The 25,438-nt window shown below is 36.2% G+C and overlaps 1 protein-coding gene and 1 long non-coding RNA gene across 2 annotated transcripts in view; both read left to right on the top strand.

The window, feature by feature from the left end:
- Positions 1-25,438, top strand: part of LOC133526637 (dorsal root ganglia homeobox protein) — a 99,698-nt gene that overhangs the window by 2,787 nt on the left and 71,473 nt on the right. The window contains exon 3 of the mRNA XM_061863329.1: positions 19,586-19,703. Coding sequence (XP_061719313.1) covers positions 19,586-19,703 — 118 coding nt within the window. The remainder of the gene's footprint in view (positions 1-19,585; positions 19,704-25,438) is intronic.
- LOC133526257 (uncharacterized) lies at positions 167-1,456 on the top strand. The gene is made up of 3 exons (XR_009800711.1): positions 167-347; positions 570-788; positions 1,070-1,456. It is a non-coding gene; the product is annotated as an uncharacterized LOC133526257 (long non-coding RNA).

The raw sequence follows: 25,438 nt of genomic DNA, 5'->3' as shown, positions 1-25,438 counted from the left end.
AGGGTCATTTGCGCCATCCAGGGTTAGCCATACTCGGGGTTAACCCCTTAAGCCCGGAGTTACCATTACAATTTAACCCTGGGTTAGCGGTTAATTCCGATTGGGATCTTCTTTTAAGCATCAAATATGCTTGGAGACCCCGCTCTTCCAATAAGTAAGGGTAGAAACCAATATGTTAGTGTATATATGAGCCAAATGTGTCTTTATTCGGAATTGCCTAACCGCTGACATACGTAGGTTGTCGCTGACACAAGTAATATGCGTTTATGTAGCAGTAAACCAAAGCGTCGCTGCTAAACATTGAAAGTGGCTAATTGCCATGTTTAACCTACGGATGCCAGACATGGGTCTGTGGCGAACCTCTTTGGTTGTCTTACGTCCGCCTGCGAACGCAGGCCGCTAAGTCAATGATATGTTTTTGGTATGAGATGTCATATGTATGATAATATTGATAATAACTTTTAATTGTCAATAAAACTACATTTCCTTTAATTTTCTAAAAACATATCATTGACTTAGCGGCCTGCGTTCACAGGCGGACATAAGACAACCAAAGAAGTTCGCCACAGGTCTTCACTGAGAAAGTTAAAGAAAAAAAATCATCTTGCCAACATGCAATGGAAAGAAGCCTTTTGAAATTAAGAAGAATAAATTAAGTACGAAACACCGAAAGAAAACAAAACTGACAGACGCACTATAGTTTAGTTTAAGACTAAAGTGGAGATGGGCTGGATATTTGGCTAGATACAAAGACAAGAGGTGGACTATTCAAACAACCAAATGGAAAGGTCCAAACCCCGGCTCGTACCAATGAGTTTTTCGGAACTTATGTACGAAATATCATTTGATATTTACCAGTCGTTTTTCGGTGAAGGAAAACATCGTGAGGAAACCGGACTAATCCCAACAAGGCCTAGTTTATCCTCTGGGTTGGAAGGTCTGATGGCAGTCGCTTTCGTAAAAACTAGTGCCTACGCCAAATCTTGGGATTAGTTGTCAAGCGGACCCCAGGCTCCCATGAGCCGTGGCAAATGCCGGGACAACGCGAGGAAGAAGAAGAAATGGAAAGGTCCACTGGGCAAACGGAACTCAGGAAGACAAAGAAAGAGATGGGTTGATGACATAATAGCAATAGCAGGAAAAAATTGGGATAATACTGCTGAAGATAGAGAAAAATGGAAGAAGATGGAGGAGGCTTTTACCCTCAAGGGATCACACATCATAGAATATAATAAAAGAAAAGTCAATTTTATAACAGATGTGTGAGAACAAAGCTTAAATAAATAAATTGCCATATTACAATGATACAGGTACCTGGTTCAGGTAGATAGCTTGAAATTTAGTAAGCACTATAATGATAATCGTGTATAATGCTTTTTTAAATAATATCTAACCGAATCCGGATTTTTTGCTCAAACCGAAGGTTTGGTTTTGTCTCAGTATCGGCCGAAAACTTTTATAGTGTGAAAATCGTTGAAAGAAATGTTGATGGTCTTTCTTTTTAGACAGGAATAATGAAATACCTAATTCGTGCAAGTGGTATAAAAAACCGGCCGACTGCGTGTCGAACCACGCCTAGTTAAGAAAAATAAATTAGAATTCACTTATCATTATATTAGAAAACTAGCCGAACGCGATCCGAAAGTATAATGTTGTATGTATCGGCGTGACCGAAAAAGGACGCAGTCCTTTGCCCGAAACCGAAACTTCGACTGAAACATGATTTTTATGCCGACACCAAAAGGCCTCCCGCGACAACCGAAATCGTCAAATTGCGGGGATCTTTCTCTTTTACTCCAATGAAGGAGTAATTAGAGAGCCAGAGAAAGATGCCCGCAATTTGCGGCGGACTTCGATTTTCGCGGTTGTAACCCTGATTCAGATTCAGGTTTTCTAACTGAGTCTCAGTCGGATATGTGAGTATATTGTATGCTTCATACGTCGCATATTAAATACCAGACAATTAATTTGAACGTCACAGTCTCAATCGGCAGTAAAGTAACGTAATAAACTTCAATTACTGCTCCATTTGCTGCATTGAAATGTGATCATGAAGGCGCCACTATCATACGTACACGTATTTATTTGCATTATATAGTTTTATTTCGCTACGGACGCTAAGCACGAAGAATTTTATACATTGGCCCGCCTGTTGCTATCTCTGCTACACGCGCATAATTATATTGCTGTCCCGCCGATAATGCCGGCGGTCAATGACAGTGTGCGGTGGAACAGCATGTAATTAAGTGCGTGCGATACAGTTACAAAATGACGGGTCAATGTACGAAATTCTTCGTGTTAGCGTCCTTACTTAAAAAAAAATGTGTTTTATATGTATTAGGTATGCGTTACAATTTATTAATTAAAAAAAGGAATAAGGGTTGCGGTGGTTATGTACATGCTTAGTAAAAACAAAAAAAGGTAGTTGAAATAGTTACTCCTTAGTTAAACATAACGTGAAATAATATACATATGTAGCATTCGTATACCTCGACTCGCACGTCAGGACGCATCTCAATCTCTGAGTCAACGCAAGAGAGATCAATTATTGTTGCGTATGCGCACATTGAAAACTGATCAGGCGCCAACAATCAATGTTTATGGCCTTATTCTTAACTAAGCGTAATAAGTTAGCTTAGAGTGCGACTGCAGACATGGCTATCCTTACTTACGGCCCGATTCGAAGAATGATTAAGACACGTTTAGGATCTTCGAAAAAACTTTAAAAGATCGATAACTAAACGACATGTCAAAATTGACGTTTATTTCGATTCCGCTATGATCCCAGTAAGATCTATCTACGATATTTCTAACGTCAAAGTGACATTGGTTGCCCGAATCGAGCTGATTCTGTCAATTATACGACATATAAACGATATCTAAGTGAGAACTTATCTAAACCAGAACTTATCGTTATCGTATCTCATTCTTCGAATCGGGCCGTTAATAATAATAAGTTGTGTAAATGTGCCGCCCAATGTACATTAGGATGTAGGTACACTCTGTTTCAATTTAAACTTGTATAAAAACCAACAAAGTAGCATACCATGTGTGTTACAAAATTTTCAAACCAATGACACTCAACCAAATTAATATATATCTAACTGTAAAATAAAAATGCTGCCGTCGTTTTCGGTACTATGCCGCAGAGGCCCTTTTCAGATTTATTTTAGTTTTATTTTAAATTTAATTTAGTCAGATTTTAGTTTTAGTTTACTTATTGGTTTTATTATTAATTCTTATAATTATTTTATATCCGCTACATTCTATTGTCTTAAAAAAAATGACGAAGCTTGTGTTGCGGATTTCTTATGTACAAACTAAATTATTTTATTTTATTTTGTTTAAGATCTTGTAAAAAATATTAATAACTAATGCTACTGATTACTAAATAATTTTCTCGGATTGGAGCATTAGTCTTGTCTGTAATAAATAACATTATAATTTAAAATCACGAAAGGATATTTTGAAACAAGAGAACAATACAATCCTAACTGGTCGATATTCCTAAAAACTCATCGATCAAACGAATTAAATGTAAATTACAGACATTCCAGACAGAAAATAACCATCTGTATCTTTAGGTATTTAAATAAAAGTAAACCAATAATTTGTACGTTTTCGGGTAATTATAACATTTATTGGCTAACCAACCAAATACAAAACCACCTGTATCTGTGACTGAACGACCTGAGTTTAACCTACATTATTTGATCATGTAATGTTTTCATTTACCCTCAACTGAATTAAGGAGCCATTTCAGAGTAGATTTTATTTACTTTTATTTAAATGCCTAAAGATACAGAGTTGTAGTTGGAATCGCCAAACTAACACTGTAAGTACGACCAATCTAATTACCGCAAGTAACATAACTCCGTACACTTATTATGTAAAGCTAGTTTAAAGTTGATATTAAAAGCCTCCGCGTTCACTAACTCGATCCGTCTAAAGGGGCTATTCTGGATATGTGAATTATGTGAAACTTCATGCCTCGCACAACTAACTGTGAAATTAATAGAATAGAAATAGAATTTATACATCTACATTTGCATTATACAAGCATGGATGGAATGGAACATGTAGGTATACATGTGCCACCCTGTAAGGGCACAGCAATATAAGTGTGCTACAAGTGGGTGATTAGGTTACAATTATCTTGCACATTTCATTAAATTAATATAACATATAAATTCACATATGATCATGATGATGAACTGTCGCCCGCGGTATTTACTGACCGATACTTCATTCAAACTTCCAAGAAAAGAACGTATTCCTTCAAAAGACCTTAAAGGCCAGCCACACCACTTTAAAAGATGACTCACGCTAGAAAGGGCTGTAGCGTCCGACACTTTTTCTACAGAAGCATCACGTGATCACCGATCACTTGTCATAAAAAACGAAGCGTCGGAAGCCTGAGCCGGGGCCGGGCCGAAGCTTCCAGCGCTTCGTTTTCTATTGTAGAAAGCTCACATGATCACTGATCAGCCGTCATAGAAAATGACGTGTCGGACGCCTCGCCCCGGTCTAGCGTGAGTCATCTTTAAAGGGGCTCTGCCTCGCACTTGCAACCCCTCTGGTGCTGCGAACGTCCATGAGTGCCGGTAATTGCTTACCATTAGGCGATACGTCTGCTGATGATAAAAAGTAATATCAATGATTGGTTAAAAGTTCATAATTATATAAATATTAGGTATGTGACAATATTACACAAAGAATCAACTGTCAGTCTGTCACAAATAAGCTAAATAAGGCTTGTGTTAAGGATACTAGACGAAGATATACATAATAGGTATATAAACTAAAGACATAAATACGGCAACCAATGCTCAACGATTTTCAGCTAATATTACAACCAGAGTAAGCGTAGGAGTTGAAAATAGAGTTCCGGTTAATCTGGTTATAATATTAGCGGTAAATCGTTGAGCATTAGACTTTTTGTTTGGCGCTATGTCTATTATCGAGTAGTAGTACTGAGAGTTCCGATACTTGACGCTAGATGTAGACTACGAAAATAATAGTATTATTGGTAAGAGCACTCTTGTGCTCTTAATACCAAAATAAACAATATAATAACGAAAGTAATACATAAATAATTAATAAATATATTTTTAAATAAACAAACTGATTATTTAAAGGTTTCACGTTTCTTTTTTTCTTTCTTTCTTTTCTATTTTCTTCTTTCTTCTTTTAAAGTCGTGTTTCCGCATGTGTCATAGTTTCTGATATCAGTTACTGACCCATTATGATCACCAACCCTGTAGAGTTGTTACCCGCAGTGAATATTAGATATTAGACAAGGATTCTTATAGTAAAATCAGGGTAGTATACTTACATCTTACTTCTTAGCTCTTACTCATCTAGTCTAAGTAAAGAGAATTAAAAAGACCAAGAGTGCTCATTCCATACAACGGTTTTGTTACCAAAAATACTATTATTTTCGTAGTCTACATCTAGCGTCAAGTATCGGAACTCTCAGTACTACTACTCGACAATAGATATCGCGGCAACCAATGCTCAACGATTTTCAGCTAATATTATAACCAGAGTAAGCGTAGGAGTTGAAAATAGAGTTCCGGTTAATCTGGTTATAATATTAGCGGTAAATCATTGAGCATTAGACTTTTTGTTTGGCGCTATGTCTATTATCGAGTAGCAGTACTGAGAGTTCCGCTACTCGATGCTAGATGTCGACTACGAAAATAATAACTGTACTTGTACGTACATTACGACGATAACTAAATGACATTATTCTGTTGTCAGTGTTTGTTTGAATTAGCCTGTATAACCGTGTATTCCACCAATAGTTATGCCGTTCTTCTCGCACGAGAACATTCGCCATACAAAACGGAGAACATTCTCGAGAACGGCACAACATTCCACCTGCCCTTACTAAGAAAAGAAAAGTGTTATTTAGGAGGGAAAAGGGTGCCGAGAAATGAGACACGGCCGTTTATCGTATAGCTATATTCCGACTGCCTGACGTGAAAATCATTTACCTGATATCTTAAACCTAACAAAAAGAAAAGAAGATATTTATTGATAACATCGTTACAGGTCGGTTTGTAATCATTCTAAGTTGCCGTACCTAAATTAATCTGTATCGCACGCTTCAGGAATAGCCTTATCGCATACCAATTATATGCAAGCTTCGAAACTAGGGGCGCTATAGCCTTTTGTGAATACTATAGCAGCACCAAATTGAGTTGTTTGCGTGCCGTTAATATGCATGTGCAGAATAGGGCTTAGGTGTAGTGTGAAAATTGTACATCATGTAGGTAAGTAATGGAGAGATATTTACATAATTATGTATTCAATGTTTTGGCATAAATACATTCTGAATCTTTGCAATTGGACGTAATTTTTTTAATTTAACGCGAGTTAATCGCCTACACCCTACACTTAAATAATGTTATTTATTTTACCTGTATTTTACTTGTCGACATGTGTATCCTATTTATTTTACCTGTATTTTACTTGTCGACATGTGTATCCTATTTATTATACCTGTATTTTACTTGTCGACACGTGTATCCTATTTATTTTACCTGTATTTTATTTGTCGACATTAAACACTTTCTTGGTATAATCCGACATCTTCCTGTCCTGATGGTGAGGAATTAATGGTGAATGATCAATTTGAATGTACTTAGCTAGAACTAGGCAACATTGGGAGTCCAGGCCGTGCGTCTGACACTTCGTTATCTATAGAAAGCATACCATCACATGATCACTCATGATCACATGATGATGATCATGATGATGTGTGTGATTACATGATCACTCGTCATAGAAAATGAAGCGACGGACGGCTCGGCCCGGACCCAGACCGTTCTAGCGTGAGTCTTGAATGGAAAAAAATATTAGACTTTATAACACGGTGCCCCAAACAATTAAAAACACATTCATAATTAGACTTCATGACTACGTTTGGATGCTTGTCAAGACTCAATTCCTCGTACGACGAAACTGAACGCAACAATATAATATTGAGCACTAATAGGGTCAGCATGCAAAGTTTATTCAATAGAAATAACGCTCAATTGCGCCGCGTCGTAGTAATTGTTAGTAATTGATCTCGACGGTTCGCAGTGCTGTTTCAATCCTTCACCAAGCATTCGCCTCGGGCTAACTACTATAAATCTTCATTTAGTAAATTGTTTATTTTCTGGTATATTTTTACTGAGGTGTGCCAATAAAGAGTATTCTATCTATCTATAAGTGTGTCTATTCTATCTTTCTAAAGGCTCAACACTTTTCCAAAGTATTGTTGCTTTAAACTGGTTGTACGATGAGTCGAATCTTCTGGGCTCGGTGAACCTTGTACAGCACGTGACTAAGCTGCAAGGCTTGTCTAAAAGGACGTTTATGGTATGGCAAAGATGGTCGCTTACGTCGTTTAGATTGATGGCTAGAGGACGGTAAGGTATGCGGCGAAGGTATGCGTAGTTCAATTACATTTGTATTTTGGTTACGCCTTGCAGTTGCAGAATCGAGTATAAACTATGTTGTATTGACATACATGACACTTTTTTACCTGTGAAGTAATAACAAAAAGTTAACTGAAACTTACTTTATACTTTGACTGAAACTCAACGAAATGATTAAGTTTATAGAATTGACTGAAAATCAAAGAATATAAAATCTGATGGTGTGATAATAAACAAAAGCTTAAAATTGTCTTCATTGTGGAAAATAGGTAAGTAAGTACCATCAGCCGCAATAGCGCATGGTGACTTTATCAATGAATTCGTTCATAATTTCTACATGCAATTTCGTAGCTCACTGTACATATTGTACGATGACTTGGTTTGAAAATGACCGTAAATGTGTTAGTTGTTACCTATATATGTTATTAAGATAAATATATAAAGAAATCAGGTCAATTTTCATTGATTTTTAAATAATATACTTATTACTACACCACATAATTTATACTCCAGAATCACCTTTAAAGCGGACATAATTCGTAATTTATAATCATTTATTCAATGCAACCATGGTATTTTAAAAAGATGTTTAAACTCTAGTCAGTACAAACCTATTTCTATGATAGGTGATCACGTGATGCTCCTTATAGATAAATCGAAGCCTCGGACACCTCGGCCCAGACCCTGACCGGTCTAGTGCGAGTGATCCGTGATATAACCCATTCGATGATATAATTCCTCTGTGGCGCACATTACTGTTTTGTAATTCAATACGTTTTTTTCCATCGCACTGCCCCAAGTAACCCGTTATTAACAGTTAATTTAAACGTTCAATTGATCTCCATTACCATTTATAAAACTCCGATACCGCTGTGATTAAATATTATTGATTGTTTAGAAACAAGCGGGCTGAATCGTATTGTTGAATCGTAAAATAATTTGTTTCAATTGATAACAATGAATTTACATATTATCCGGTGCAATGTACACTGTGATGTAGTGACGTTATGACCTTTCGCATAAGTTTAAACTTATGATAAGTTACTGGTACACGTAGCCTAGAAATCATAAATATAAATTCTTATAGAAAATACAAATCCCACCAAAAACATTTTCATGTAAAATGTTGTCAAGACGAAACCATAAGGCTCGCATTGTCAATCAGATCTCTCGTAGAGCCAAGCATCTAACTCTACTAGCCCTAACTTCACAAACTCTACGCCTTAGTCAAAAATGCAAAATATGTGGCTTGGCCGTTTCGCTACGGTCACATGTCAATTTATTTACTATTCATTATTCTTTATTATACAATAGTTTCTGTAGTGAAGTAACGGCCAAGCCATATATTTAATATAAAATGATATGATACTTCCGATAAACTCATTGGTACGAACCGGAGTTTGAACACTTTGAACCCGCGACCTCCGGAATGCAAGTCGCACGTTTTACCGCTAGGCCACTAGCGTTTAAAATTCAAATTAAAATACGTTAAATCTCGTTCTAATGTTGTCACAATGTTTTCTTTACCTGAAAATGAAATGATATTCCGTTCATTATTACATAATTCACAATTTCATTATTCCTATATTTTGATTAATAACTTGCACGAACTAATTCAACCTCCATAATGAAATAGCCAAACTCGCCGGTCACTGCTATGGCAAAGCAAATCGTTTAAAAACTTTCTTAACATCCTATTTAGTTCCATCGATAACTGCAAAATCAGCCGTAATTCGTAAGTCACAAAGTTGATTTTAGTATATAAAATCAACGAAAGATACGAGGTTAAGACAGTAACGTGTCGAAATTCGATACAGCGGAGGATAATTGAAGTCATTAAGTCGCTTGCCAGATAAATTAATTATGTTTCACGTCCAAATTGATCTGGCCGGGCATGCGTCATTGTGGTACGAGACGAGAATTTGTCTGGTGACAAAACGAAATAGTTGGATATCACTTTATATTAGTACCTGCCTTAATATCAAATAGAATTTGAAATAGAGGTGTATTGTCAAAGAAAACTTTGTAGCTACAGTAAATTTACTGCCATCTTTCGACTCCTGATTAAAACTTTTAGAACGCCATTTGACTTCAATCCTTATTCTTTCACTGATATAAGTTAAATTTGTTAAACATCAGAAAGTGGCGCCATCTAATAGAGCATAGGCCAAAGGTTATGGCGCCTTCGCTCGAAACGATGCCGTCTTACTTACATACTCCTTTATGTACATATTTTTAAATCATCATCTTCCTCGCGAGGCGAATCAGATCAAGATGTAATATCCGTTGATATTTTGCACCGTATTTTATCCTTAGCCTGCAATCCCAATCAAAATATTTATATTTGAAATATCAGCCGATTTTTTTGTCAGATCTGATTTATCCTATGATCTGATTGGCCCCGGTCTACCCAATGTGGATTTTTTAGTTATTTACCTTCGGAGGACACCTTTGTCTAGTAGTGGCAAGAGTTTATAGGGCTCTTTATCTGCGCGTTAGTAGATATTAACAGAAGAAATCTAATCCACTTAATCCAAAATTAGTTGAAATGAATATTGAAAAATTTGAATTGATGTCGATCTATAAAATTTGTATATTAGCTATACGAGTATTTACAGGTATTTGTACCTATCCGCCAATATTCCCGTGTTAGCTCAGTTGTTGTTAATCATATCTTATACACACTTCGGCACAAACCAACCAGTATAACCTCAACCTCCGAATACGTTCAGTTCCTACGAATCCTAGGTATAAGTTAAACTAGACATCAACTCACAGTCGATTAATAATGCTTGGCGAATAGACAGGCAAACAGTTTTCGTTCAAAAACGGGAGCAAACACAATTTGGCGCGCAATCGCGTTTGTATCGCTTAATTCGACGACTCTCATTAATGAATTGGATTAATTTCAGTTAAAATGTCTAATTAATGTTGTGCCTGCGCTCATTACGCGTAATGTTTAAATTTCGTTAATTATTTTCATCGGTTTAATTTATAAGTTGATGTTGCTTTTATCGTTTGATTTAGGTAGCTACTGAAGTTAGTGTCCGACTGAAGTGATGTCGGTTTCTGTTTCGGCATAAATATCATGTTTCGAGCTAATAATTTTTGGCCGAAACCGACTAAAAACTGCCGAACTTATCGGCCGCGCGGACACAATATTGCAGTTACGGATCGCGTTCGGCTAGTTTTCTGTAAAGATAGTTAATCAGTCTTTACAGAATAGAATTAGTTCAGGCGTGACCGACATGCGCTTGGCCGGTTTTTTATACCACTTGCACGATTGTGTTTCATTGGACAAGTTTTTAGGAACAAATCTAATTATTTTTATCAAATATTTTGATTTGTGTTTTTCAAGTAGTTACACCACTACTACCTATATAAAATATGTGTTTTATTGTACATATGTTGCAAAGGAAAAAGGTCAATGAGATGTTTTTAACGAGTTTTAATCGTTATAAAAATCATGTTTTCCTTCACCGAGAAACAACTAGTAAATATCAAATGATATTTCGATGTTTCATTCCGAAAAACTCGTTGTGCATATGTCGGAAAGGTCAAGTCAAGTCAATATATTCTTTATTCAAATAGGCCTAGCAACAAGCACTTTTAAATCGTCAAATCAGTCAGGAAAGGTCGATGAAAGTTTTGTAACGATTAAAACGCCTTTAAGAGTTTCGGTTCAGGCTGAAACTAAGTCAAAACCAAATATTCAGTTTCAGCACAAACCCGGTTTCGGTGTGACTCTACTGGAAATTGAAAAAATCTGTAGAGTTTGAAAAAAGAAACATGTTTCGTCATTCTTGTGAGCAGAAATCCAAATTTATAATCGTTGATTAGGTACATAAAAGACATTACCAGTAAGCTAGATTTTTAGATATCATTTTGCGTTAAATTTAATAAGTATATAATGAATAAATGCATAATAGTGTGTTATTGCCTTACATTGATTGTAATTATAATTACCTTATTTGTCTTTGGTATAACGAATTTAAATTAATTACAGCTCAAGTAAATAAATTTTTAGTTTTATAGTACTATTAGTTTAGTTAATTGCATTACTTATATATTTTAATAAAATAAAATTAAGTTGTTACTTGAAATGACCCATATCAATTATCATATATATACGTACGAGAAGTAAGTATAGATATAATTTGACTATCAAAGTCATTGTCCTTTATCAATATAATATAACCTACTTTCCTCTTGATTGAGTATCTAGTTACTTACTCATTGTTTTTAATAAATTCTATTTCTAACTCTTTTAAATAATTTAAAGAACAGATAAAATCATTTCTCTCACGATTCCCCAGCCCGATAAAAGATCCTTTGCAGCGTCACCGACAATTCACGTGGTGTCAAAAAATGCGGCTTTTGTTTATTCTTCAATTGGATTACGTTGTTTATGGTGTAAAAGACCTACAGGTCTTTTAATGAGGTAAGTGGCTGGATGTGTGTGATTTAACCACTCGCTTAACAAAAATGTCCTGTTCTCGGCTATTCAGGTACATTGCAGGTGTTTTGTTTCGCACATTGAGGTAAGTACTTTATAAACAAAGGCCCTATTTAAGAGGAGTATTTATGGGACATAATCAGTTTTTTGGGTTCGTCGTCAATGCGTAGATTAATTTAAAAGAAGGTCGCTTTGCTTGTAATAGTTGTAATCTCACTTGTATCTGGAGGGTAAAATCATATTTTTTTATAATTCATACCTAGTTAAAACAGCACTCTTTTGTGTGTTCTGTTATTTTTTTTTCAAATTGTTATAGTAAATTAAAATGATATATCAGCTAGGCGACCACAGTAACACAGTTTATTAGAAGGAATGTTCTACAACCATCTTCTTCAGTAGAGGGAGGCTTTATAAGTAAACTTATGGCGAGGTAGGTGGCCAATGTAAGTAGGTATCAGAAGGTTGGTTTAGAAGTGAAAGTCGATTGCAGCAATGTACATGATTGAATGAATTTTATTTACAAAATGCACATTATTTATACAGAAATTGAGACATAAAAGAAAGAGACATATTTACAAGAAAGAGTGAATTAAAGTAGCCGCGCGAGACGCGCGGGGGACGGTGCGCAGGCGCGGGTGCCATCACTGCCATCAAATATATCGGAGCGGCCAAGGTGCTCACAAATATCTGAACACGTCTCTGTTGTCAAGGCTTTAGAGTGCGTGTTCAGTTTTTTTTTAACTAACCGTTATGTCTGTGTGCGACTGTACCGCAGAAATGCATCTTTGATATAAAGTGGGAAATTACATATAACCGTAGCTTTAAGAGCCGGCCCTATTCGAATAATGAAATACGATAACGATAAGTTGTGGTTTAGATAAGTTCTCATTTAGATATCGCGTGTATGTCGTATGATTGACAGACGCAGCTCGATTCGGGCAACCAATGTCACTTTGACGTTAGAAATATCGTAGATAGATCTTCAGCGGAATCGAAATAAACGTCAATTTTGACACGTCGTTTAGTTATCGATCTTTTAAAGATCTTTCCAAGATCTTAAACGTGTCTTAATCATTCTTCGAATCGGGCCGGCTGACACAAGAGAATACCGCCAGTCTTAAGCAGCCCTGTTCCCGACAGCCAAACTGAATCGGTAATCGATTAGCAATCACTGTCAATACCTGTCAAGACAAGCGTGTCAAGGTTGGCGCACGAGGATGCGGCGAGTAATGATAAATAAATGAGATTATGAGCCCCACGCTACGGATTAAATAATAGTTACTCAGTGGCAGGACGTTGTAATACGGAACTAGATACTACAGATTATTTAAAAAATAAGAGGGGCTTTAAAAGGTCCATTATAACATGTTACCTGTATTATAACAGGTGTTAAATAACAAGTTATAGTGGATCAAACATGCGCCCTACAAGGGCATACATGGCAAACAAAATATTGGTTTTATCTAACTTATAGATACCTAATAAAAATTAAAGTGTGTTTACCTTAAAACTTACAATCTAAATGTTCATTTAGGGAATAAAAACTTTTATTCAGAAGCATTTCTTTTAGTTTTGCCACAAATTGACTTTCTTTAACTTCTTATCCTATTTGGTTCTGATAATTGTTACTACCTAGTATATATTTTAACGACAGCTGTAGTAGATGTCGCTGTACGGCCCCAAATATTTTGCGGTAGCTCTAGTTCATTAAACAAATGTGATGTTCGGCAATTAACGTACCAGGCCTACCGCAAAAAACTAAAATCGAAATTTCGTTGTCTATTTTGCACCCACTGATTAGAGCGGCGAGGCGGTTAAGAAATTTCTCTGTTTTGGCTGTCATACTCGAGGAACTGACGCTGCATGTTTGGACACTATCGGAGCTATAGGAACCCTACAAATGAACGCAACTACATCAATTTGGAAACTATCAAACAAACCTACTTTTGTATTGACATTGAACACGTAACAAGAAATAATGCCGGTGATAACAGACAGCAAGGCGGTAACGCGATAATATAATAAATGGGATTATGTCGACCCCACGCGCCGACAGGACGAGCCAATACAACTTGATGGTTACACTCGGCGCATATAACAAGCATAGGCAAAATTAAATCGCCATTGCAAATTACCAATTATGAATGGGAAAAGTTTTCGCTGAACTTTGCATTCAAAACACAGATAGCATTATATCATTATCAATCCACTATTTAAGTAGTCCATTTGCCTGAAATATAATCGTATTGAGGCCGTGGTTTTCATAGAGAACCCGAAGTTAATCGGTTAAATCTGGAGTTACCATGGTTCCTCGTACAATTTGATTCTGGGTTAATGGTTTAACCGGATAACCCCGGGTTAGTGGGATGGAGCAAGTGGCCCTTAGCCTGATGAAGACAGGGTTAAAAGTTCTAACTAAACGTCATTCCAAATACAAACACTATTGGCAGAGCTGCGGCATTAGCACGGTCGAATTTTCGTCACTCGTCACTATGCCTGTCACGTTCTAACAAGTACGTAAGTGCGAAAGTGACAGGCATAGTGACAAGTGATAAAAATGCGACTATGTACAGCCGCAGAGATGTTGTGTGTTGTATATAGGATATGATGTCAATGAGTGTTCGCAAATTGTTTTCCAAGCGTTAGCGAAATTCTCTGTTTCAGCTTGGGCAAAATATCTTTCGTTCTGTTCTCCTCTGCAAGTCGAATTTCTCAACCGATTCTCGTAAAATGGTGTGGGCAGGTTTGTTAGTTAGATATAATTTTTCTGTCGTTTCGTTTTTTGGAAAAAGTTTCGTTTCGTTAATAGTTTAAATTGGCGAAAATTGGCATTAAGAACATTGTGAGTTCACTGTGATAATGACTCGACGAAGTATTTTTTTACGTTCTTTAAGCTTATCTGGAGGTCCATAGCTTACAGTCACTAGTTCATAATATATCATAGTATTGTTCATTATTAATATATATATACGCTCAAAGAGAGGCCCCAGCAAATGTTTACTATAATGTTTTTTTCCATATGTATATACATAGATATATTACAATGTCAAAAAAACAATATGAAGTTCTTTCGGATGGTACTGTAACTATAGCATGTGCGAAAGATTTTTCGCATCCATTATAAGTGTTCTATTTTGTTTAATCCTTATACATACTAAGTATTTTGTTTCTGTCCGTGCCAGCCCTGCGCGCTGACGTCAGAGCGTCGCCCGCGCATCGCTTAGCTCTATTGCTCCATTAATGTCATTTATGCTCGCCAACACGTGGGCCATTGCAATTGAATTTCATTGCCATTTTCCTCTCACAAACAAAGTTATGTCACTGAAAGAATGTTAACCAAATTGTCTGAGATTGCTGACTTGATTTTACTGTTTGGGTATGACGTGAGTGTTGAACTATTCCAGGCTACAACTACAGAGGAATTCGAATGAAACTATTGAACAGATTTCTTTAGTTTTTTTTTGTTTAATATTTTAGGACATTATTACACAAATTGATTAAGTCCCACAGTAAGCTCAATAAGGCTTGTGTTGAGGGTACTTAGACAACGATATATATAATATATGTACTTAAATACATATAAAATACCATGACTCAGGAACAAATATCCATACTCTTCACACGAATAAATGCTCTTACCAGGATTTGAAACCGGGGCCTTCGGCTTCGTAGGCAGGGTCACTACCCACTAGGCCAGACCGGTCATTATCATTGTGTCAATAGTTTGTGATTATCATTGTGTCAATAGTTTGCCTATATCTATTGTGCTTAGTGTACGTATATCACCGAATGATAAGAATGGTGATCAATGCATCCGAAATATAAGTACAGGCATTCATTCATCTTTGGACAAGAAGAGGGTTTGATTTGGTCTAAAGTCTTCACGCCAAGTAGCCCAATGTGGATTGGGAACTTAACACACGCCTCTGCTGATCGAGGAAACTTCTACGCACAGACAACGCAACTGCAAGACCATTACCAATTTTATTTTATAAGAGATTATTGAAAACTAAGGAACTTAGCCAATATCTCACTACCTATTAGTTAGTTGTATGTCTATTTGTATTTTATTATATGTGTTTGTTACGTTTATTTTAATCGCGTGTATGAAGCTGCAATTACACTTTGTTGTTCACCTAATGCGGTCGCCGAATTCATTTTAAACTACTTAGGCCAACAAACGTCGTCTTCACATTAGTCTGTCGGCCTATGAAATAAATCATTTTCATTTTCAATACGGCGATCGCATGACTCTTGAATGGATTTGGTCAACGAACGCCGTCTTTACAATAGTCTGTCCGCCTAATGCGGTGGTGGAACTACATAGTCATCCATCAGATCTCTGAGAGCTGTCGCGATATCAAAGCTTGTGCTTAGGAAAGCTAGTTTATTAGTTTGCTTAATAATACAGGAAATATTATTAAAATCAATAAGAAAAAATATAAGTGGCCAATGCCTACGATATAATGAGCAGATTTGCATAGAGGTTTTACTTTATCAAATGATCTGCTGTCGCCGCTGTAGGTGACCTAATAAGGCGGACAGATGTCGTATTTACACTGCTTCGGTCACCTAATAAATAAATGAAATTAATATGAAAATGAAATGAAAATAAATGACTTTTTATTTATTTATTCATTTATTAATAAGCGACAGCAGCTGTCGATCGCCAAATGCGGCCGACTAACGTGTTCTTTACACTTTTGTGGTCACCGCATGCAGCATGCGGCGAACAAAAAAGTGTAATTGCAGCTTGAAAGTGGGCTTCATGACGTATTTTTGAATACCTACTTTTTTGATTAAATCTTTTGTTTCTACTAACTACACCAAGGGTTGTCGAAGAGATTCTTTAGCGATATCGACTGTGTCTGCCTCTATCTTTAGTCAATTGTTTTTCCTTACGTTATATCTTTTCCTGAGAGAGTAAAGATTCTCTATCTAGTCAGTTTTTCTCCATTCGTCGTAAATAAAATCAGATAAAATGACGAGGAGGACTTGAATAGACTGATCTAATATAACGATAGCGATATGACGACCGGTTACATAAACTCCCCCCGACGGGCAAAGGACACGGCGCGCATAAATCAATTAATTTCGATGAGTAAATTGCTGCTGCACCGACTGAATCCGTTGCAACGTATGCGCACTTATGAGTATGCAAGTCGTAGGTGTTGCATGCGCTAGAAGGTGCAGTTTTGGTGTACAAAAGTATGAATTTTAATGTCACTTGATGAGAATGGAAAATTTGGAAATTACGAGTACAGTGTACACGTTATCATTTATCAAAGTGTATTTTTTTATTTGTTTACACCTAAATGTATTTAAGGAAAATATTAAAAAACAAAACTATCGACTATACGAAAATCTATGACAATAGGGTTGTTTCCATTTACAAATCTTAGGGCAGAATTGTATCCCAATAAATTCTTTTGGATTATAAGAACATGTTAAACTACTTTTAGGGGACCTGTAATGACCATATTTTTGTAAATATTGAATTTAAAATATCTTTTGGCACACGTCACGTGACCAAACTCGAAACGCCTTTGAAGATTCTGATGACGTCACAACTCTCGGATTGACAGTGTTTACAGTTAGGCGATAAACAACAAATGACAAATGTCCGTTGACAGCTCGTATCTTCTACGTGTGTATGTAGTTATCTGTCAAACCGTAAACTGTGACGTCATACAATTTTCAAAGAGCGTTTTGGGCGCGAAAGCATCTGTCAAAATATATTTTGTTAATTTAACATATATAAAGCCGTTTTTAGTATAAAAGTTGAATTTTAGGGCAACTTTTAGTTAATATAGAATGTAATACAAGCGTTTCAAAAAATTGGAAACAACCCTATTGATTGTGTGTTTTGTTTATTATGTAAATTTATATATTTGCAACGGCTTTTATTGATTAAAACAAAAATATTAGGTTGTTTGCTAACCGCGAAATAAAAACGTGTTAATCAATTAGTGCTCACCCGTTATTTATTTACTAGCATAGTTTAGTAATGTAATTAATATTAACGCTTTTTTTTTTTTGTATTATATACCGTATTACGTCGGTCTATACCGGGGAAAGGCGCACTTAATAAATCATTATTTTTTCAGATACCATTGGTGATCGTATTTGATGTTTTAGTTCATTATCAGTAGGTAATCAGTTGTCAATAAAATAAATACTTTTAATTTTTTTATTTTATTTATTATAACAAGAAGTAAAAAAAAATTTATATGTAGACAAAGCTCCACAAAACGTGTGAAGTCAGGTATCAGTCTCACTATTTTATACATAATTAAATTAATGTTTTAATAAGCCTAAATTGAAAGTTCTAGTAAGTAGGTATGTATACTCGTAGTTGAATACCTAATAGGGGAATACATTCCCTATAGAGTATCCAAAAGATACTTTTTCAGACATTTATTAAACCTTTTTTTTGGGCTCTTGTACAACTGTCTTGACTTATGTCTTGGGTTGTTGTTGGTGTCTTGTAAGGACATATCGTTATTTATTAATCGTATATTTAATCCCAGTAGCATATAATGGCAATGAAGAAAGTGGTACCATTTGCCTGATAATGACACCATATCCGTGTTTACACTAACGATTGGAAAGCGACAAAGCTAAAAATGAAGCCATCTAGACCACGATCACGAATCTAACGCTATCCCGATTACCATAGAAACGAGCCGCCGATTACAGGGCGCGATGTGGATCACGGCTTAAAGATCTATAGATCTTTATTCTTGTGCGCGCGCACTGTAATTGTGTTCGGCGTCATAATCATAGATTAAGCGAGCGCTTTGATTGAATATTAATCTGGTGTTATGTTGTGGGGAAATAGGTATGCGGTTTTAAACGGTGTGTTTAGTGGTGTGGTGTGTTATGATAGATTTAATTGCGATTTTAATGGTGGTAATTGTAAAAAGAACAATGATAGTAAATGCTGGGCTCGCAAGTCTCTGTCTCTATGCAATTTTAATGATCGTATTTGGTGATGTAATTTATACATAAATATATATAAATATAATATAAATATAAATATTATAGGACATTAGTACACAAATTGACTAAGTCCCACAGTAAGCTCAATAAGGCTTGTGTTGAGGGTACTTAGACAACGATATATATAATATATAAATATTTATAAATACTTAAATACATAGAAAACACCCATGACTCAGGAACAAATATCCATGCTCATCACACGAATAAATGCCCTTACCAGGATTTGAACCCGGGACCATCGGCTTCGTAGGCAGGGTCACTACCCACTAGGCCAAACTGGTCGTCAATACATTTGTGACATTTATGATTATGTAATTAATTTAAGACAATTTATGGTACGATTAATACTATGTTAAGATTGTGTATTGATCAATATTATGGACAGAATTTATTCAATTCAATACGTTTTGAGCAAATTTTTTTGCAAAATGAATACGTAAAAGGAAGCCACTTTTTAAAAGTGTCGAATGATCAAACAACATTTAACAAATCATGAATTTTTTTAGATATGAAATATTGATTTTATAAACATTTCAATTAACAAGTAAATACTACTGGAAAACTTAATATATGATTTCAATTGTTTTATCGAGGGACTAAAATAATGAGATTGTTCAAAAATGTAGTGTTAAGGTTTTTTTTTACGTTTACGTTTTTGTTTACCTCTATATTAATATGGCTGATTTCGTTCCAGCTGGCGAGCGGCGGTGGCGGCGGCCGAGGTCTCTTCTGCTACCACTGCCCGCCGAGCCTGCCGCCGCATCAACACAGACTGCCCGCCCTGGAGTACCCCTTCACCGCCTCGCACCCTTGTAAGTACACAGTACCCCTGTTGACCCGGTCTCTGCTGCCTCTGCCCGCCAAGCCTACCGCCGCATCAACATATACTGCCCGCCCTGGAGTACCCCTTCACTGCTTCGCAACCTTGTAAGGACACGGTACCACTACTGGCCCCGTCTCTTCTGCTACCACTCTGCCGCAGCACCAGCATCAAACCCTTGTAAGTACACGACACGGTACCCCTACTGACCCGGTCTTTACAACACAGTGCTCCCTGTAACCAACACTTGATCTAATGCCACGATTTCCCGACGAATAAATGTCAAAAAATTTAAACACTACAGGGTACAGGATGCCCTGCAAGTCTCTTAAACATTCAAGATCTCTCCTCATGCAGTTATTGAACCCCAACTCACCCCATAAATTCCCCATTTTATTAGCGCCACACGCCACCACACCAACATACTCGTAGGTCAGGTCCGATTAGTTCACTTATCGGTCGGCAAACTCCTAACTAAGTTCCTCCTCCAGTCCCCACTAACTCCATTACTCTAACCTCTTGTCTTGTACCGATTTTACAACTCGATTTTCATCGCTAACTCGATACTAGTATCGATGGACGGCTAATGAATCTGTATTATTGAATTTGGAATTCGGTTACGGTTTTAATTGATTCGAAATTTTAAAGTGGTTAATCGGATTTGCAGTTATTGTCGTTGATACTGCGATGAATTAATGAATATTTTATGTATGCTGCACTTTATTCATTTGCGGTTTTTTAAATTTCATAAATTATAAATAGGGAAATGAAAAGATAAGTGCTAACACCACTTTGATCATTATAATATGTAGATACAATTAAAGTATCTCAGGGTTCAAGTTAATAAGGTTGTAAGTTCAAATTCTTTCGTATTTGGTATATTTAAACCCAAATACTAAATCAAAACAAATAAATTGGGAAAAAAATAATTTAGAATTACATATAATGTCTGGTAAAGTAAAGATTTTCTTAGCCTTTTTGGTAATACATAATTTATTAACAAAAAGAAACGAACAATATACACAAAATATGCTTCTAGGCTGTATATAATTTGAGTGCAGCGTTTCTTTTCAGTCAAATCCACATCCTTTGACTTTTACCAAAGTATTCCTGCTCCATATTCACACTAGAACGCTCTTACATTTTTCCTTTTTAAATATTTGTCCATTTTTCATCTTAAAATAACTAACAGACCATTAACAGTGTTTAGCGCAAACCGCTAAAAACGCCCCAAAAGTTCCAAATTCAAAAAAATCTGTTTCTTACGGTAACCCCTCGCGTGAGGGGTGGTAATGTGCTAATGAATAGAAGGCAGACGAGACGGGGTGGCGCGGGGTGGCGGGGGATGGGCGGGGCTCCCTTGGGATTGGTCGCCGCTGGCGTCATCTATTATTCATAAAATAGTTTTTGAGTCGCGCCAATGTCGCTTTAAACGAGTTACGTCCTCTAACTCAATAAGGATCATGTCACTTTTGATTAGTCCCAGCAGCTTTTTTGCGATCAAAGAGAACATAACTGCGTTACTCGACGGCCTTATTTAATTACGGCCGTCGAAAATGACAGCCAGCGTAGCTAATTTGGATATTGTTAATTTTTAAAATCTATTAACGAATTGCTAGATGGGAGGTTTTTAAAAGCGTAGGTAAAAACGCGGCTAAGCGGATCGTTTAAAAATGCATAAAGCAATTTGGCTCGGAGTCGGGCGGTTAGCAATCACAACGCGCGATGAGCTGCGAAACGTTTACTTAACTCTTTCATTGGTGTGTATACCGAGGTCGATGTAGAGAGATATACCTACCGGAGCCCAGAGACACAGACGCCATCGGACGTATCGGAGCGGACAAGGTGTTCAAAGATGATGAATATGCACTTTAATATCTTATAATAATAATATTCTTTATTGTGCACCAAGTTTAAAGTTTAAAATTATACAGAAAACTTTATCCTACCTTAACCCTATAGACCCTTGAACCTTATAGACCGCGGGTCAGGAGCATACTTCGTCAGTCATCGCTTCCCAGTTATCGCAGTGGAAAGACCGTCAGCTGTAAAATGAACATGTAAAAAATATGCGCCACCACCACTTTATGTGCGGCAAAGTATGCGTAATGTGTAAATTGCGTAATCCGTTGATGGCGTTTCAGGCGTTACGCCTGATGAAATACTATATGCAAAGTGTCATGATTTGTTATTGCTAAAGTAAAGGTAAACGTATTTGTGTGATGAGCATGGATATTTGTTCCTGAGTCGTGGGTGTTTTCTATGTATTTAAGTATTTATAAATATTTATATATTATATATATCGTTGTCTAAGTACCCTCAACACAAGCCTTATTGAGCTTAATGTGGAACTTAGTCAATTTGTGTAATAATGTCACATAATATTTATTTATTTATTTATAGCGCTTATTTTTTACATTTTCATGCGAACAGCTAACGTTCTTACCACCGCGATATAACCGGCTGACTATTTCTTAAAGTAGCAATAGCATCTGAACTATTATCCGACGAAGTATCAAACGGGAGGCGATGACAATTTTTTTTTGTTTTACGTATTTCGGTGGCTGCCATTCCTCAACCCACCAACGGAGCGGCAGCTAACGTCCACGAGGGTTCATCATACCTAGCCGTTAACCATTATACGAGTTTTCGCCCGGGAGGCGATTGGTCATGGAATTCTGTTCCTGGCTCGCGGTCTATTAATAATAGGGACTTTATTCAGGTATTTGTGAATACCCTAGCCGCCTCGATTTATCCACGTGATAAAGTGTCAGCACTTATTAACACCACGCGATTGAAAGAGACTGACACTGTCATTATAACGCTGACACATAGACAATACTGCCATCATATCTGTACAATTACCCTTCTAAAATATGTTATGTAAGTACCGACTAAAGTTGCTTCAAGTAGTTTTAAAAATTTTGATGGATTAACCCATTTATATGCAAGCGATAACAGAGCTTAACGGCTTTCATTTTAACTTGGTCCGGGTCACCTAAGCCTGTTAAAGCCTCAGTCACATGATCAATGTGACCTAAGAACTTCAAGTTTCAGGGTTGTTAAATTCTTGAGCCTTAATTGAATGTAGAACACAGAACACTCACTAGTTCCACCACTATAATACATAAATTATCTAATAAACCAAACTTTGAATACGAGAATAAAATATAGGTATCTTGATTAATATAAAAAAATGCATTTTAGAATGTACCGTGTGAATCAGAAAAATACCAAATATCAATTATATTGTTACATAATTAATCTTAAAATACGTTTCTGACCATTCCAAGATCAGCGTAACCAATTCCAACCCACTAAAAACGCCTCCAACTGTTCTGACGTCCATACTTTAGTTTTATTTAATCCCAAATCCTTAAAAGGAATAAAACTCATCACAGCCAAGGATAGTTCCCGCCGGCCGGACGCTGCCAACTTTTCAATTTCCGCTCGGAGGGATTTTTCTACGTGATGAGGACTCAATTATTAACACTCAATTAATGAAAATATTTATAATCCGGTGTAATCCTCGCTTTTGTTATTTAAAATTTCTTTTCCGACAGAATTTAATTCGGCCTTTATTAATCTTTGCGGTTTTAGAATTTGTGTTTTTGATATTTTGTGAAGAGCTTTTATTTTACAGTCACGTCTGAAAATATCGATACGGACAAAGTGCCAAAAATAAGTATACACGACTTTATTGCCTATATATTAAGGTAGTGTGTACATATTTTTGAAACTGTACAGACCGAAATGGAAAAATCGTACAATCAAACTACGCATACTTCATCTACGTCTAGGTAGATTACTTATTTACATAAAATATGGGTTTATCAAGGAAAGACAGAGACTGGACAGTATAGTCATATGACTATTATTTGTATATACAAATAGTATAATATGTCTAATTAATAAGATGTTCCATGTAGGTGCTGGAAACAATCTAAATCCTACTTTCCCTTACCCACTTGAAAGTTGTCTTCTCAATTTATAACACGCCAGCACCTATAACAAAGCGCTGCGCAATCCAAAATGCACGTTACTTATAAAACAAAAAGTCCATTTTCCAATGTAGCAAAACAGTCGCCGTAAAATGACAAGACTGTACAACTAAAATTGCGTTGTATATGCATAGCATTAAGTTGATTTTGGAATGCAGTGGGAGCAGACGCGGTAGAGTGAGTCGTTACGCAGTTGAGTCGCCAATTAGTCGCGGCACCTGTGCTTGTGTTTGTTAATAAGTGTTTGTGTGACAAATGTGTGCGTTATCCAGTTTACTACAAAGGATACTCACTACTCTACACATACTAGATGTCAAACGGATACAATCCCTATAAAAAAAAATACCGCCTCGTCGTCGTCCATAAAGGAGTTTTTTTAATTTTTTTATTCTTGCACTTTCTCTAATTCGAATTCATGTTGTTTTTTTAATTATATCTAATTAAGTCTTAATTTTATATGATTGAAGGTTCAGAATAAATAAAAACGGACTTTAGTTTAATTTCATCAATAGTCAATAACGCATTGATAAAACAATTGCCCGCAATTTTTTAGGTATAGGTTAACTGGAAGAGATCTTTCTTAGAGATAATTTCGCCTTTGTACTACACTTACTTACTTACTTACTTACTGTTAGTACAAAAACCTTATTACCAAAAGCTATGCCGATATAATTCACAACCAAAAACTAGGCTCCATAGCCTCTAGAACAGTAAATTTTTCTGTTTACATGAGCCAAACATGTAAATTGTTCTCGAAGCCAGTACGTGAACATAAATATTGGACAGAGAATAAAGAAGTAACTATATTTACTAACTATTCCTCCGGATTTTTAAATAACTATGCAGTGTGTATTTTTATAACCGCATATAACCGCAAATTAAACAAGACGTAGGTTTGAGTGCTATACAATACAACAATTCTGTTTTTTTAGTCTTAACTACCAGATATTAATACATAATACATAAAATATTACGAGCGGCAATGTATTTCGTACATCATGATCATTTGTGATCGTTGTGACGTCGCATTATTAAATGTTTTAAGTTAAACAAAGTGGTGATACATTAAAAAATAAAAGTCGTCAATTTTTTATAAAAAACTATGTAAGTGTGTTCATTACATGCTAAACTAACTAGCCTTTCAGTATGTGGTCGTATCAAAATAAACGCTTTATACCTACCACAAACATAGTTATAATAGTACTCGTATTGTAGGTATATTTACGTACTCAATAAATCAACAAACTAAATTACGGCCCGAGTGCGCTGCAAATTGAAATGAATAAACTTCTGAATAAAAATATATCGTCATAATTATACCCACAGGTCACTTCCTACTAGACGGAGCATATAAGACAAGTCAAAGTCACCAGTATCACCACACTTTGGCTTATGAGAGCCTGAAGTTTTAGGTTACGTCCATGTTGATTCTGTCAGTTTGTACTTGCGTAAATCAGAAATTTCGAAGAGAAGACCCAACCAGTTACAGTGTAGATAGGTGAATAATTTTTTTATTGTCACTCGTTGCCGATTGTACGATCTCCTGGGTCACTCATAAAACCCCGGTTTTATGGTATTTAAATACACCAAATATGAATTTTTGTGATAGTTACTTATAAGGTCTTTCCACAATTAGAAATCTATTAAGCATGTCAGTTGTTCGTTATGTAACCAACTGTGGTATTTTTGTCCCCTGACTGACGGGACAGAATAACTACAAGAAATA

This window comes from Cydia pomonella, chromosome 16, assembly GCF_033807575.1.
Source record: "Cydia pomonella isolate Wapato2018A chromosome 16, ilCydPomo1, whole genome shotgun sequence".
NCBI classification, from domain to species: Eukaryota; Metazoa; Arthropoda; class Insecta; order Lepidoptera; family Tortricidae; genus Cydia; species Cydia pomonella.
This window is presented reverse-complemented; position numbering and strand designations above follow the sequence as displayed.